This window comes from Amia ocellicauda, chromosome 21 (assembly GCF_036373705.1).
Source record: "Amia ocellicauda isolate fAmiCal2 chromosome 21, fAmiCal2.hap1, whole genome shotgun sequence".
NCBI classification, from domain to species: Eukaryota; Metazoa; Chordata; class Actinopteri; order Amiiformes; family Amiidae; genus Amia; species Amia ocellicauda.
In genome coordinates, this window is record NC_089870.1 from 12,465,365 (window position 1) to 12,481,867 (window position 16,503).

Genomic DNA, 16,503 nt, shown 5'->3' on the forward strand with positions numbered 1-16,503 from the left:
ATGTACAAATCTATCCTATTTATTAGGGATCATACAGTATCTTATTGTTAGGCTTTACAAATACATTTTAGTTTACTCCATCTTTATTTTAATATACTTTTTTATGTAAATGTATCAATAAATTGACTGACTTAATATTTTAACACCTGGCATACGTTCACAATTTTATCAATTACGAAGCACTGATCCATAATTCTTAAAATACATTTTATAATGATATTCTTATTTTGCATCCCCTTTACTAATCCTCTCATAACCTGTTTCCAAAGTGGATACCTGGCAAGCCAACGCTAGACTTAAAAGCTTTGTCAACACGCTAAAGCTATTATACACTTACCAGGAAAAGTATTGATCAAATGTCTCTTTGTGTTTGTTTGTTTTTTATAACTGATCCAAACCTCAGCTGACATAAAAGTGTATGTAATATAACGTTCATTTTGTTTTGTTTTTAACGTTTGTAATAACCCGTTATGTTTCTGTATGTACCCCATTTGGAAGAAGCAATTGTTTGCCTGTTTTTCTTATCACTACAGCCTTTGTACAGTATAAGGGAGATGAAAGCAGGGTGTGTGTAAACCTTTCACTGGCTCTACATCAAAATCAATGACGTAGTTGTCCAGAGCTGACACCTCCTCCCTGTCTTAACTGGAATTAACTGAAATAGTCACAGCTTTCTTTAGGCTTAATCAGTATTCAACAAACAACTGTCATTGATAGATAAGGATACATTAATTAACATTAATGGATGAATCCCCAAATAACATTTTTTAAATTAATGGGTGTGAAATGTATTGTGTGTGTGTGTGTGTGTGTGTGACATTCACATTATCAAATCAATGGGGATGCTAGCCACTAGTCTAATGGTGTAATATATAATATACACCACAGGCGAACCACGAGTCAGCTTTATTTATTCTCAGTAATGTTGCAAAGTTTATCTCTGAGGGTGTTGCACTTTTTTTTTTTTGCTTCTCTTAATTAGCATATTTTCTGTATATATGGCAAAATATTGACTTCACAAATTGTCGAAAGAGACATAGCCTACATATGGCAGTATGTTTGCACTGCAACTGGCCTAGTACATCTTCCCTGTCCTGTGTTTTGACTTTCATACACCTGGTTGCATAGTAGCATTTAGACCAGTGAAGTACTGAGATTTTCATACTCTCCATTGGCGTCACAGGTATGCTAGGCACAAGGGTGTTTAGCTCATGTGGACTAATTAGTGTCAGTGTAATTTGGTTCATTGGCTCTGACTGGTCTTGAGTGGTTCATGAATTAATTAATTAATTTCTTCTAATTAACTCAAGTGAACTGCTCATATGAACTTCTCATTCACACTTCAAATGAACAGTTCAGTTCATAGCCAATTAAACTAAATAAATTGTGACTACCTGTGATACCCACTTCATTGCATGGGCTCAGTGATTTTCAGCTGTTTTGTTAATATCATATCTGTTCAATGCTGATGTCTTATTATTATTACTTTTTGGCATAATTTCAGTTTTGCACATGGAAGATAATCAACTGGTCCAAGAGATAAAAAATGTCAGGTATCTGCTGTCAGTGTATGCAAAATTCTATGGAATTCGAAGATTAACAGTGATCTAAAAACAGAAAAAACAAAACAAAACGAATGCTTTTTAGATACGGTAGAATATAACTTGAATGAAATAACCAAAGGAAATGTTTCTGAAGATCCTCTCTTAATGAAAAAACCTAAATTGAAATTGTCATTTTTTTGTTATTGTAATAAAATGTAAATACAAGTTGGAAAAACCTGCCCATGAATGTTAACAATATAACTCAAAACCATGGACTAAATATTTGTAAATGATGGGATGCCTCTATTACTAATTGATTTGAACATCAAAATAGTATGTCATACATATTTTGTTAAACATTCACTATATGTATATATAACTGGCAAAATGTCTTGATCTGGGATAATTATCTGTCAAGACTATCAAATAAACAGTATATAAATTGTTCCCAAATATAATTCACATGCACTTGTACTTAGATTCAAACTACCATCTCGGTGGAGTGCTTGATCCATGTAGCCCCAAACACGTGACCAACTCAAACTACCTAATGAGGAGGGTTGGAACACTCTCTCAACTAGAGGAGAACGATGTCACCATAACAAGCTCATTTACAACATGAGCCCTATAAAACTTGTTCTTGTGCTCAAGTAAGTATAAAAGTGTACTTGTACTCACCCTTAAACAAAGTATTAAATCCTATTCTGGAATACATTTAACATGCAGCAGGTATGTCAGTAGTCCCCAGTTACAACACAGAAGGTTATCAGATAATGCAGGTCGTCAAGGGTGATATTTTGCAGTAGAAAGGAAGGTTACAAGAATTTTTCTTTTTTGTTCTGTAGAAAAGCACTACAAAAGCATTTCATAAGCCATGTCACACTAGGGCGCAGTGAAATTACAATGGGACAGTTACAAAGTGGAATCCAGATTTATTGGAGTATAAGATTTGTCATTTATTGAACTTTGAACACACGAAACAGCAGTCATTTACTTTAATCTGTGGCTTCACTGACTAACACCATCCTTCACAACCCAGTCTGAACATCGCAACATTTATAACCTCAAGGTTGTTTTCAGCTGTATTTGGCTCACTCCCTATACCTATTGATCATCAGAGACCTGTTTCTGTTGTCTTTGAGCTCTTGCAGATGTGATAGACATCATGAATTCAGTTATTCTTGAACAGCGGCTAGAATATGAATTGATTTTATGTTGTTGTTAATGTGCGCATAATTGAAGACCAGCATGCCACATTCATCAAGAATTATGTACCACTGTAATTCCCATTACAAGAATATTGTAATGAAAATCCAGAAGAAAACAAACTCCTTTCCAATAACGTTTTAAAGGGGACCATCACATCTTCTCCCTATAAATAAGTTAACTTATATAGATGTTATGTTATATAGATAGTTGATATTGAGATGATCAGATATCAGATTAAACTTCCATATTGAAGGATGAATCCTATTGAATACAGGTTCCTATATTATGTTAAAAGTTAACTTATTTGGGTTAATGGGAGGTCTACTTAAGAGGTCAACTGCCGGTGGAGTTCTGTAAGGTGGAATCCATGGGTCACTGTTTACCAGTGAACTTTTTAGGTTGGTGGGAGAACATAACTCACTCCCAAGGGAATTCCATGATTCATTAAAAGATGATTTTTCACAGAACTCCTTATCTCTCAGTGGAATCAGTTAAATGTCTGAGGTGAAGTTTTTTTAAACCCGAAATCCCAACAGTTTCCACAAATGGTGAAAAGGTTCATACTATCAATAAGCAATTGATTAATTTTGATCTCAGGATAGGTACATTTTACTGTAGAATGCTTTGAATTCTGTGTTGCAGAATTTTCCTAGCAGTTAACTACTACTAATAATAATGAGAAAAATTCAAAGGTGGTTCTACCAAGTATTGACTTATACTGAATACTGAATACTTATGCAACTAACACATTTCAGTTTAATTAACTTTTGTTTCACAATAAAAATATAAAGTTTGCACCTTCAAGGTATGTGGTGTAAATCGAAAGGAGAGAATCTCAATGAAATGCATTTTCATTCCAGATTGTAACATAACAAAAGGTGAAAAAGTCCTTGGGGGATGAATACTTATGCAATCCACTGTAGTTCAGCTCCTCATTGGTCAGTTGGATCATTGTGTTATCACTTCCTAGCTATCATTATCTTGAGCTCATTGAGTTGTGAACTCGGACTGCAGTTGAGTCCCCTAAATATTGTGTTTGGCCTTTCCACTCCATCCATTTCAGCTCCCTCTGTCTGTTTGCACTGACGAAGATGTTCCTGTGGCTGGGACGGGTGTTGAACGGTTGGAGAGGGGCATCAGAGACGTGCAATGGTGGCACGGTAAGCTGCAATTCACCTGGAAAACTCTGCAGGCCGCACAAGAAGAGAGAGCAGTGCTTCTTCACAAGGCAAGTCCACTTAGTGCTCAAGGGCCAAGCAACCACAGTGAGAATGTAAAGGAGAGGTTTGATTGATTCTGCTGAACCTCAGGACTTTTACATTTGGCTGCAACATTTCAGTTTCATTACAAATCTCTGTATGTCTCTTTAAAAACGATATTTTATTGTGAACAAGCAAGCATAAATGAAAATAATCAACAAATGTAAAAAGTATTTGTGCTCCAGCTAATTTCATTCCATTAATAAATTGAACAGATTATATATATATATATATATTATAATGATTGTTTTATATGTTCCTCATGTTGGTAGGTTTGAATTAAAAAGTCTAATGTTAAACTTCTGAACCTAATCAAAACCGTCTGGCATCTGTCTAAAACTATAAAGCCATAATTTTAGAAACTATGATAGTTGTCCTTTAATACAGTATACAATCCATAAACTGCTTCTTGACTACTACTTCTTCTTCCTCACCTTCCTCTTCTGCTTTTTCTACTTTTTCATCTTCTGACAGCATTAGATCAAGACAATTTCAGAACTAAAGATCTTCCTGTATTGTGTGAGTAGTGATGCAGCCAAAGAAGGTCAACAATACAATTGAAATGACCTCATTCTCTTCCATACAGTGTAGGTTTCATTTAAGCTAAGTGGAAGGAGAAAAAACATTATTTTCAGACATGCAAGTTCAAAAATGTATTTGCTATACATTGCCAATGCATTGCATTGAACACACTCCAGAATGTATCTGTATAATGTGTATGTATAATGGTATTGTTATATTTTATATAGCTTATATTATGTGGAGCCAATGTGTTTGGTTTTACAGGAGGTTAGACCCTCAGAGAACTTACTAGAAATATTAGATTCATTGCTATAATCATAATCATTATAATTTTATAGTAATAGTAATAATTTTAATCATGATTATTATAATTATAATTACAATAATACATAACTAACATTTTGTGCTTTTCATTCTTTTAGATCCATTCCTACACCAAAGGTTGTCACAGCAACCCATCAATTAACCATCTTTCTGTGATGGAAACGTATCTCATGAAAGACCCCAAAGAGCAAAATAGGGTAAGTGTTTCTCTGATAATTATTCTAGTTAAATCAAGGCTTCTTTGCAGTGTGCTCTAATGAAACATTATTGTGCCTGGAATTTTTCCAAGCTCACCTCCCGGCATGAGCAGAATTTGAATGCTGCCCTGACGACAGCAGCACTTCATCTCACTTATCTCTGAGCCGCTCCGCAAATACAGTGGTGTTCAAAGAGCAGGCACATCTCTATTGTTTCAAAAATATTTAGCCAAGACGAAAACTGACTTTGACAGAAATCGCATTTGCCAGGAGCCTTGGGGTGACAGCTAGGAAGCCTGTCTTTGAAGACCAGAAATATTAAAAATAATAAAAATAAAAAAGCACAATCTTGCAAAAAGCATTTGAAGCAGACAATTCAAGACTATCGAGTCTTTTGGAAGAAGAAAGATATCTGCAGTCACCTTGTCATGTTTAAGCTGACTGCAGTGTACACCAACAGAATGAAAACTTGCATTTTAGGTGTAGCATCAATTTATTATAATGTAGTAGAAAAAGAACATTAACAGTGGCTGAATTTATATACACTTGAAAATCGCCACCACAGTCTTGACCTTGCAATGTAGTGGGCACATATCAAGCACATTCCTCACAATAAACAAAAACATCCTTCATAGAGCAAGTAATGGGTCAATCACTGTATCACGCTCAAAATAACTTTTAACATAGTTCAGTGTAAACTAGAGCAGGAATTGTACTTGTCACATGTGATTTCATCAATCAAGAACCTGTTTACCTGCCATAATCTCACATTACTCCCCAATGTCAGTAATAAGGTGACCTAGGTCTCTAAAGTCCCTTCCTGACATTGCCTCTTTAACCCTCCACTACCTTCCCCAAGATGGCCGCTCCACCACCCCACCCTAGGTAAGCCTTTGCTTGGGAGGGTTTTTTCAAGCATCTTAAAACCGAGGGATTAGCCTGCTCCACCACAGTTATTGTAGTAGTACTATTACTTTTAGGGCCAACTGTGATGGTACCCTAGTCAAGATTTTGGATGGACAACCCCAAATACCAGCTTTAAGTAAAGGAGTGGAATGACATTTCATCTCAGTAACTGGTACTGAGGAGGGTCTAGGGGTCTTCAACTTCTACATCAATTATTGTATTTATATTAATTCAAAAGTAGGCAATATTAGGAAAAAAATAGAGGAATATTTTTTTTAACTCATGTCAGCCTACGTGATGACCACCTGTATAGCCTATGCCTGGAGCCAGTCCTCAATAAATTTTCTAGTGTTTTATGCTTTGATATTGCTATGTTATTGATGCTGCACCATATCTATACAGTTTAGAAATATATTTCTGATATTAAAAATGTGGCACAATTGTTGATATCACAAATAGATTTGATATCACTAATTTGATGATTAAATGTTAAAACGGCTTGCCATAAAAGGCAAGTTTGAAACCACATTCCCAATGTTAATCACTACTTTGTGTGTATACTTTTTACCCAGATTAATGCATTTCTACCAGCTGGACACAGTACAGAGTAATGGGGGTGGTGGCAACTTTCTTTTTGTCTTTGCACAATAATCATATCAGAAAGAACAGAAGAGTCTTTTGAATTGGATGTTTTGGAGAATTAACATATTCCTTGAGATTTTCTGAGCAAAGGAATGGAAGTGCTAGCACTGAAGAATGTGGTTGACAGACCAAGTGATTAATGCTTTCATAATTTTTTCCCTCGACATGAAAGTATAACCGCTTCATGAGATTATTAAATATTTAAAGCTCAATGCTTGCAGATCCCCCAAATCACATTCTTTGAGCTTCTCTGCTCCTTAGTCCAACTTCAAAGAGCCTTCAGCACATCCCGTTTGAACATCAGTTTTCTGTGTCTGAATCCTTTGTGAAATTTGGTTGCATGAAGCAGACAAAAAGCACAGCTTTGTAGATGGCAGCTCCCGTTATAACAAACCACACATCTCAGGCCAAGTTCCTCAGAGAAAGTCTTCTTCAGTTTCACAGCTTGCTAACATGATGCACACTAACACATTTCAACTCACTTGTCTTATGAGCATGCTGAATGAGGAAACCTGTTTGGGTCATGTAGTTATTATTACCTTGCCTAGATAGATATGCATCTATGCATATGCAAGTTAATAAACAAAAATCTATATTTAATAATTAATAGTTCTCATTACATGTACTGTATAAGGAAAATAATATAACATGAGGTATATATGAATAGAGCTTACAACCCCCAAAAATATTATGAATCAAACTTCTTAGCATTTTAGCATTTGTTGAATAGGTGATTTTAAATCTCTAGTGTATGACTGCTGTACCTCTGAATTGTAAGCATGCTAATTGTAAATGTAATCCCATCTATTAAAAATACTTAAGTTACAGTACTCCTGTCTAAATCAATGCGGTGCCCACAGTTTAAGCCTAATGCAAACCCAACAGACTTTTGTGCTTTGACATGCCTGACAAATATATTTATATTTGTATCATAAATAATATTGTAGTGATCTGGGACTATTATGTGAGATGGAGGGACTGCAGAATGTGTGTGTTGTCTTTCAGTTCTGTGTGTTGGGGGGTGGGGCAGATCGTTTGGGGATCTGATTTATTGAGGGGAATTATTGTAGTTTCCAGGTTAACCCCACGCGGGAACAGCAGGAGCACTATGTTTGGGGGGAGACGGTTCCCGTGGGTAGAAATAGTTTGTAGCAAGACTAAGCTCAGTGTTGTGCCTGTGAAAGCTGTCTGAGAATAAGTTGGTTGCAGTAATCCAACTCACTCTTTATATGTTTTGTTAAATCATCGAATCCAAGTAGCAAGAAGCCTAATTCACTACAATATTATGAATCAGATAGAGATGCAAGGGTGGCATTAAAAAGTGGAGATATAATGAGAGAGAACAATGCAGTTACTAAATTATGCAGGTCCACTTGCATGAACTCCACTCACCTTCAATTCAACACGCACAGAAACACTGCCATTTAGGCTGTATATTCCAAACACTTACAATTTCATTACATTTCAATTTCATTTATTCACTTTGCTTAATTGGTATATTCAGTTAGAAGTGGGTGGGGGAGAGTAAATGGGGAAAAAAGGGAAAAATAAATAAATTTGAATTACATTGAAACAGTGGTTCAGTTTTGTTCTTAAAATTGAAACAGTGTTGGCAAGTTTAATTTGTGTTGCCTTAGATGTAACATAGTTTTCATGGAAACAGTGTTTTTTTTTTCAATTAATCACTTGTTAATTGAGATGGTTAGCTGTAATCATTACTCTCTTGTGCACTACTGTGAGGCTCAATTATTTGCTCTAGCCAAGTGTTATCATCAATAGCGTATAAATACAAATTTGTTGCAGCTCTTCTATTAATATTTCAGGTGGTTTTCTTAATTAATTCATCCATTTTCAATTTAGCCACTTTTATTCAGCTTTATCATATTGTTCGGTGTCTAATTTCAGTTTATTATGGTGCAATATTAAGTGTCTGAGTGACTTTCTTATTTCCCCCTGTCTGCCTCTATTAGACATTTTTCAGAAAGAACCCAGACTCACTAGCCTTTGTACATGATCCATCTCTGAAATACGAAATGAACTTTCCAGATTCAAGGGACAAATTATGTCACTGCATGCTAAGACCGCACAATTCTAGACTTTAACTTTTTGAATGACAGTTCTTTATGGAGACAGTCTATACAGAGCACAGGTTTTAACATTGCCTTAGATTTGTTATTAGAAGGTTTACAGACATTTTTCATGGAATGAGATCCATTTCAACTTTTAACGTCTCTGTTGTAGTATTTTGTGGGAGACTCACTGAAGTCAAAGTGCAATAATAGTTTATTTAGAACAGATGCAATGTAAAGTTTTATCACAGATGTATATTGTACTCATTTAAAGCAACTATCTAGATACTGAAAATGCAATCCCCATTCTTCTCTGCTCCTTGAAGACCTGTTGTAGAAGGCAAGCAATATGGAAGGTGGTCCTGGTCCAAAATGGCCACCTTTGTTCTTCTTTCTCGTCTGGGCCTTCATCTGAAATTTTAATGATTAAAGTGACCTATCACTATCCTATTTTTTTGTTTGTTTGTTAATTTTTGGCATTGTGGTAAATAACTGTATTTTGCTAGTTATCAATAATAGAAAGTTCTAGAAATTAGTTGAATACCATTGCTTCTCTTTTATAGAATATTCTATACTGTTCCTTTGTTGTTTACTTATAATCAAGTGGGTTTGGCTTTAGGTCCATTGATAGAAAAAGCTATACATCTCTTGGAATGGACATATGGCAGAGCTCCAGACTAACGCTTTCGACTAGTGGCACTGGTGCCACTAACTGTTTTAGTTGGTGGCACCAGCCCCAGATTTGGCCGTACCGTTATTATTTTTTGCAGCATCACACAAATGAAAAAAAAAAAAAATTACGTAAATAACGTAAAAATTACGGAAACAATGGAATAAGATCAGTAAAAAACAGTATTAAACAACTAGGCACAAGGCACAAGCCACAGCTGTACATGGTTTAATTTTAACAAGTTGTCACATAACAATCATGAGTTCCAGGATGTATGTTTGTCGAGTATTGTTGTCCGTGTATGTAAATCACCCTTTCTGAGATTTTCCTGCATAAATAGCTTGAGTGCTGGCTGTATAGCTAATTTGCCTATTAACTCACTAATTAGCATAACATCGGGTTAACAGCTACTCGTCCCGAGTGCAATAATTTGCACATTTATTTATTTAATCTTCAGTTAAAGTTATCTTTATTGTACTGCAAGGGAAATTTGATTTGCAGGCAGGCTAAGAACATTCCACAATCAATATTCAAACACCACACATAAAATATGTTAAAAAACAGTGACATACATGCAGAATCAACAAGATCGTCGGGGATCCAAAATTTCCTACCTCACCCAGTTGCATACACCACTGCTGATACACACAAAGCTAGGGGTTGTGCAAACATGCATGTACCACACTAGAAGCAGTGCTATACAAGCCCAGACTAAAATAGCTAATAGCTACCTTAAATTCACATTGAACTCATTGATGGCCTGGGTGACCAAGGAATCTCTAGCGCTCTTAGTTTTTACCCTAGGACCCTGAATTGTCGACGTGAAGGTAAAAGTTCACAATCGCCCTGCAAGGGGTGACCAGGGCAGTCGAGGATGGCATTGATCTTCCTGACCACCTGACTGATGAAGATGTCTGTTAGCTTGGTTTGGTCAACCCTGATGATCTTACTGGTGACTTTCACCAGTCTCCCTAGTCTATTTTTGTTCCACAGACTCAAATTTCCAAACCATGCTAACATACAGAAGGTCAGTACAGATTCCACAAAGCTCCTATAAAAAAAGAGTAGTACTGCTAAAGTTAAAAAAGTTAATCTCCCTGAGGAAGAAAGAAAACCTTTTTTTTTTCGACTTAGGTTAAAACATGCAAGTAAACTTCACCTTTGATAACATCACGGACATACTGAAAAGTGTATTTGTTTTTCTAGCTCTCTCTGGTGTGACCAGTAAACTAACTCGCAAAGCCAAGTCAAAAGGTTGAAAAATGCAACCATTTGGTCACAGTATGGAGCCCTGTATGGGATGGGACTTAGTTGAGAAGAGGTCCCACAAGTAGAGATGCAATCTTGTTTATAAGGGAGTTGTTGTTGATAGTTATTGTTGAGAATTTGAAGTGAATTGGGCTTTAAAATTTATTATTTGCATTTTACTTATTTAATTAGTGATTAAACGTTTCTCGTTTGATTTTACCAGAGGGGTTTCTGCCTTATTAACAATCTGTCTGTCTCACTTCAATCCTGATTGAGCCTGAAGCATCTTTGTAATGGTATAAATCCCATGAATGGCAGGCTTTTATCAATCCCTAATAGGAGTGCCTAGGAAGCCTGCTGAAGCCTTTTTCTTTGTTTTGTTTGCCAGCGGTGGTGAGAGAACTGGCGATCCTTTCGGCCCCATGGACCTGGCTGTGAAGCGTGGGTGTAATGGGAGACTATATGACTGGGAATATTGTTACTTTCTGATATTAAAACAGTATATATGGTTGATGTGAATGTGAAACATGATGTGAATTGATGTTAGTTTTTAAAACTTTTGTATGAGGTCTTGACCCAGTAGTGACCTTTAATTTTTTTATTTTGCTCCAGAAATGTTTCAATATTAATAATGTTCACATTCTTACGCATTAAAGCTTTGTTGAAGTTATAGCGTGGCATTAACAGGAAACAGATTGATGTTTGATGCTGAGAATTGTTGAGAAATTCAAAGCACAACAGAAGGGAAAACTACATTTTAGATCCTTACCAAATTTGACTGCAACTAATAAGTCTCCCAAAGACAGGATGAGCCCTGTAGCCCAGACAGGGCTGGTTAGAAACTGGATTATGACATTGCTGATTATGATTATGCCCATGGGGCAGTGCACAAATGGCCATATTTTCTGGTCTGACAATGCACATTTCAGAGAACACGTGCTGTCGACACTTTTCCCACCTATATAAATTGTATCAGTCTGCCGAGTTGAATGACAAATGAAGACTCCAGATATATATAAAGAATAGACTTTACTGACTTATTGCAACACTCTCTTATTTAAGACTTTTACAGAGAACAGCAGAATAAGCCCTCTGCTTTGTGCCTTCAGAGAAAACTGCAAGGCACAGAGAGCATTTCCATTAGAGGCAATGTGAGTAACAGAGCTCCTGGTGGGTGTTTTCACAGCTTATGTGCTTCTGAACAATATTGAATAATCACTGGACTGAAATTGCTCTGTTTTATATACTTATTATTTATTTATTTATTATTCTCCTGTAATATTGCACTTATACAACATTTTGTTATACTCTTGCCTTTGCATTACTAGCACTTGTATTGTTTATTTAGATTTCCCCTGTGCTTCCCTCTCTCTTAGCTCTTAACTTTGACTTAACATCTTGTCTGCAGCTTTTACAATCTAGGATGCAAGACCTTATATATTGTTTACTGTATATCTAGTACACACTTGTGTAAATTCTGAATTTTTATAATGTATTATTCCTTGAACTGCACTATATTAGTGTACTTTGTATTGTTCTTATATTTTGTAAGTCTCCCTGGACAAGGGCATCTGCTAAGAAATAAATAATACTAATATTGGTAAAGTTACTGTTTTGCCTTAGGGCTATTGTGTTCTGGCACATTTTTTTCACAAAACTAAATAACATTAGCTTCAAAATACTCTTAGGATCTGTGAAATGTTTAGTTTTTTCAACAATATTTTAACTGTAATGTTCTGCAGCTATGTTATTGAAAGTTATGTGACCAAATAATGTGTCCTTAATGTCTGTTTACATTAACTGCTGTCATTTGTAATTAGTGTCCTCCTATAATCTTACCTAAGGGACGTCCTTTTGTGACATTCACAGTTGAACCGACTCAGTCTCACAGTGCATCAGTATCTGCAGTCCTTGCCTTAACAGCAGGGAAAGTTCTGTTGTTCTTCTATCATTGTACACCTACTGAGCTGGGCTGCACTTTGCTGTGTGCCTCTTTATAACGCAAAAAAACGATCCCTGTTTTGCAGATGCTTAAGCTGTTGCAGATGGAGATTGCGCTGCTGGAGAGCTATTTGCAATGGAAGCTCCTGGAGCCACTGTACTGGTGTTGGATGGTATGTTTAATTAAATGTTTCTCCTAACATGAGGCTTGAATTTTATCCCATACAACAATTTCTCAAAACCCATTTCAGTCCAGTGTACTTTTATCCTTAGTAACAAGTTTGAGAGAAAAAAGGAGTGGATTTTGGTCAAATTTAAGTGTGAGATAGCAGTATGTATCCATGATGTTACACCTGTAGTGCACCTATAGAATCTAGGTGTCCCCATTCACCTAGGGCTAACTAACATGTGAAGCTTTTTGAATTATGCAAGGTTTATTTTTTTATTCAAATACATTAAAATTAATATTAATTTAAATAAAATAATTTAAATATTTTATTTCTGCCTTCACTTTCACATGCTGAAAGCGTTTCTGGACCAGGGCCTAGATCAAATCATAACTGTCCAGTCTTCTTTTATTTCCTGTAGCACCTATAATTCATTTAAAAAATCATCAAAATATATCGCATTCAAGTATTATTAATTACTATAATTATAGTAGTGTAAAGCACTTGTATTACTCATATGACATAATGAACCTCATTGATGTTCATTAACCACATCCATTACCAGTCACCTGAATTAACCGTCTTTTAACCAACTATCGGCAGTTAAAACTATTCATGCTGCCATGGATATGACAGAAATAATAAACGTATAATTATGTAATTGTATGTATGTATGTATGTGTATATATATATATATATATATATATATATATATATATATATATATATATATATATATATATATACACTCACCTAAAGGATTATTAGGAACACCATACTAATACTGTGTTTGACCCCCTTTCGCCTTCAGAACTGCCTTAATTCTACGTGGCATTGATTCAACAAGGTGCTGAAAGCATTCTTTAGAAATGTTGGCCCATATTGATAGGATAGCATCTTGCAGTTGATGGAGATTTGTGGGATGCACATCCAGGGCACGAAGCTCCCGTTCCACCACATCCCAAAGATGCTCTATTGGGTTGAGATCTGGTGACTGTGGGGGCCAGTTTAGTACAGTGAACTCATTGTCATGTTCAAGAAACCAATTTGAAATGATTCGACCTTTGTGACATGGTGCATTATCCTGCTGGAAGTAGCCATCAGAGGATGGGTACATGGTGGTCATAAAGGGATGGACATGGTCAGAAACAATGCTCAGGTAGGCCGTGGCATTTAAACGATGCCCAATTGGCACTAAGGGGCCTAAAGTGTGCCAAGAAAACATCCCCCACACCATTACACCACCACCACCAGCCTGCACAGTGGTAACAAGGCATGATGGATCCATGTTCTCATTCTGTTTACGCCAAATTCTGACTCTACCATCTGAATGTCTCAACAGAAATCGAGACTCATCAGACCAGGCAACATTTTTCCAGTCTTCAACTGTCCAATTTTGGTGAGCTTGTGCAAATTGTAGCCTCTTTTTCCTATTTGTAGTGGAGATGAGTGGTACCCGGTGGGGTCTTCTGCTGTTGTAGCCCATCCGCCTCAAGGTTGTACGTGTTGTGGCTTCACAAATGCTTTGCTGCATACCTCGGTTGTAACGAGTGGTTATTTCAGTCAAAGTTGCTCTTCTATCAGCTTGAATCAGTCGGCCCATTCTCCTCTGACCTCTAGCATCAACAAGGCATTTTCGCCCACAGGACTGCCACATACTGGATGTTTTTCCCTTTTCACACCATTCTTTGTAAACCCTAGAAATGGTTGTGTGTGAAAATCCCAGTAACTGAGCAGATTGTGAAATACTCAGACCGGGCCGTCTGGCACCAACAACCATGCCACGCTCAAAATTGCTTAAATCGCCTTTCTTTCCCATTCAGACATTCAGTTTGTAGTTCAGGAGATTGTCTTGACCAGGACCACACCCCTAAATGCAATGAAGCAACTGCCATGTGATTGGTTGGTTAGATAATTGCATTAAAGAGAAATTGAACAGGTGTTCCTAATAATCCTTTAGGTGAGTGTATATGTAATCATTACTGTTATTCTCATGATTAGTTGCTCCAATAAAATTTGTAGTATATGTAAATAAAACAGGTGACACCACAGCAATTCCCATTATTTTATTAGGCTATATAAGCACTATAGCTACTGAAGGTTAATGGGGCAGGGAGGGAAGGCACTTGAAAACTTGTCAGTATTAGGCTGTGCATTCACACAGCATGTCCGAATCACTAATATGACAAAGCAAACAACAGTACAACATGATTAGCTGTATACCTAAAGAGTTATTGTTTCCAGGGACACAACAGTATTGTGTATTGTTAAATTACACACTTAGAAGAAATGTTATTTCAACAAAAGACAACACGTATAACAAATGCTGGCACTGTGTTGAAATATGGGGGGAAAAACATCAACAGGAATTGTACGTTAAAGGACTCAAAATGTGTTGTCCTCAAATCAAATGTAAAAAACAACACATTACTTCACAGTGTCCTTCACATCTAACATGTTTATTTTTAACTGAGGAATGAACCTGATTTCCTTTCACAAAGCCATACGGTAATCAACTATAGCAAATGTTAATGTGCTCTCGTTCTAAAAAGTGTTGCCCCTAACCACCCACTAGGGCGTGACACTATGTCAAAACAATCAACTTGCATTAAATAGTTTTACTGCCCTACTTTTTAAATGTATCCCAGCCATGCAGAACTCTTTATTCACTAGTACATTCTGTGAGTATATAAATATGTAATAGTTTGGCCTGGAAATTGCAGGATTATTCTATTAAGTCACCGTGTAAAGAAAGTGATTGACTTTCCATGCAACTCAATTCGTTTGGCAAGGAGATTAGGCCAACCAGACCTGATATGATAAATTGATTGCTGTCTGCGCTTATCAGTACAGTAAACGGATGTCTGAGAATAACACATCACCAGTCTTCCTGTATTGACCATGTGTGTAGTCGGAACCTTTTGTGTTTCTCTTTACAGATCCTGTAAGTGTTAGCAAAATGGTCATTCTTATAGATTAGAATGTAAGGAACAAACAAAAACAGATTTCAATCCTCTTGTGAGAAAGCGGTTTCCCATATACCCATTGCTTTTGAAAGGTACACAGCCTTTAACTGGCCTCCCATCCTTTAGAATTCAGGTGAGGGGAAATTATAAATATGTTACCCCCAGAAAATTACATAAGCATGGGGGTGGGGGGGTGGCGGAGCAAGGGCATTGGTGTGTTTTTTTTTGTTTTGTTTGTTGTTTCTGATGTTCACGCATTTGTTTGGCCAGGTGGCACCAATATGTAACCAGGACATTTGATCCAAGGGGGGCTAAATTGACTCTCAGCACAATGAAATGATCACAAAACTGTAATTTGATCACTTGACACATGTATAATAAACCTGTGAAAACCCATGTATTCCACAATAGTGGGGGCAAGTAATGGGGTAAAGTGAGATTGTGCAGGGGCAAATGCTGCCCCATGCGTCCCTGTGGTGCCACCACTGCATTCATAAAATTCAGAAAAATGTTGTTTCACAGAAAATGCCCATAACCAAACACTACTTCCACAAAAGGGACATTTGTTAACTGGTTTCTATTCCCAAGAAGCAACTCTAAATGGATTTATGCTAGATCCTTCAATGCACCTTTTTAACACTCCAGGATACAAATCTATCAGTCTTTTATGTTTCCTGAAATGTAGCATTTTCTTAGCAATCACAGTGCCAGAAGGCTTAAAAAACTGTGACATATGTTAAAAGATGAAAATGAGCACATAAAAATAATGACAGGAAGAAAAAAAAAGGAAAAACGTATTATTTTAGGCTCTGACAGCTATTCATTTGTAGTCCTTGTTA

At 36.5% G+C, this 16,503-nt stretch overlaps 1 protein-coding gene across 1 annotated transcript in view; it reads left to right on the plus strand.

Annotated features, from left to right (window-relative positions):
- Nucleotides 1-16,503, plus strand: part of tedc1 (tubulin epsilon and delta complex 1) — a 36,400-nt gene that overhangs the window by 9,140 nt on the left and 10,757 nt on the right. The window contains exons 4-6 of the mRNA XM_066694620.1: nt 3,817-3,981; nt 4,957-5,055; nt 12,618-12,704. Coding sequence (XP_066550717.1) covers nt 3,817-3,981; nt 4,957-5,055; nt 12,618-12,704 — 351 coding nt within the window. The remainder of the gene's footprint in view (nt 1-3,816; nt 3,982-4,956; nt 5,056-12,617; nt 12,705-16,503) is intronic.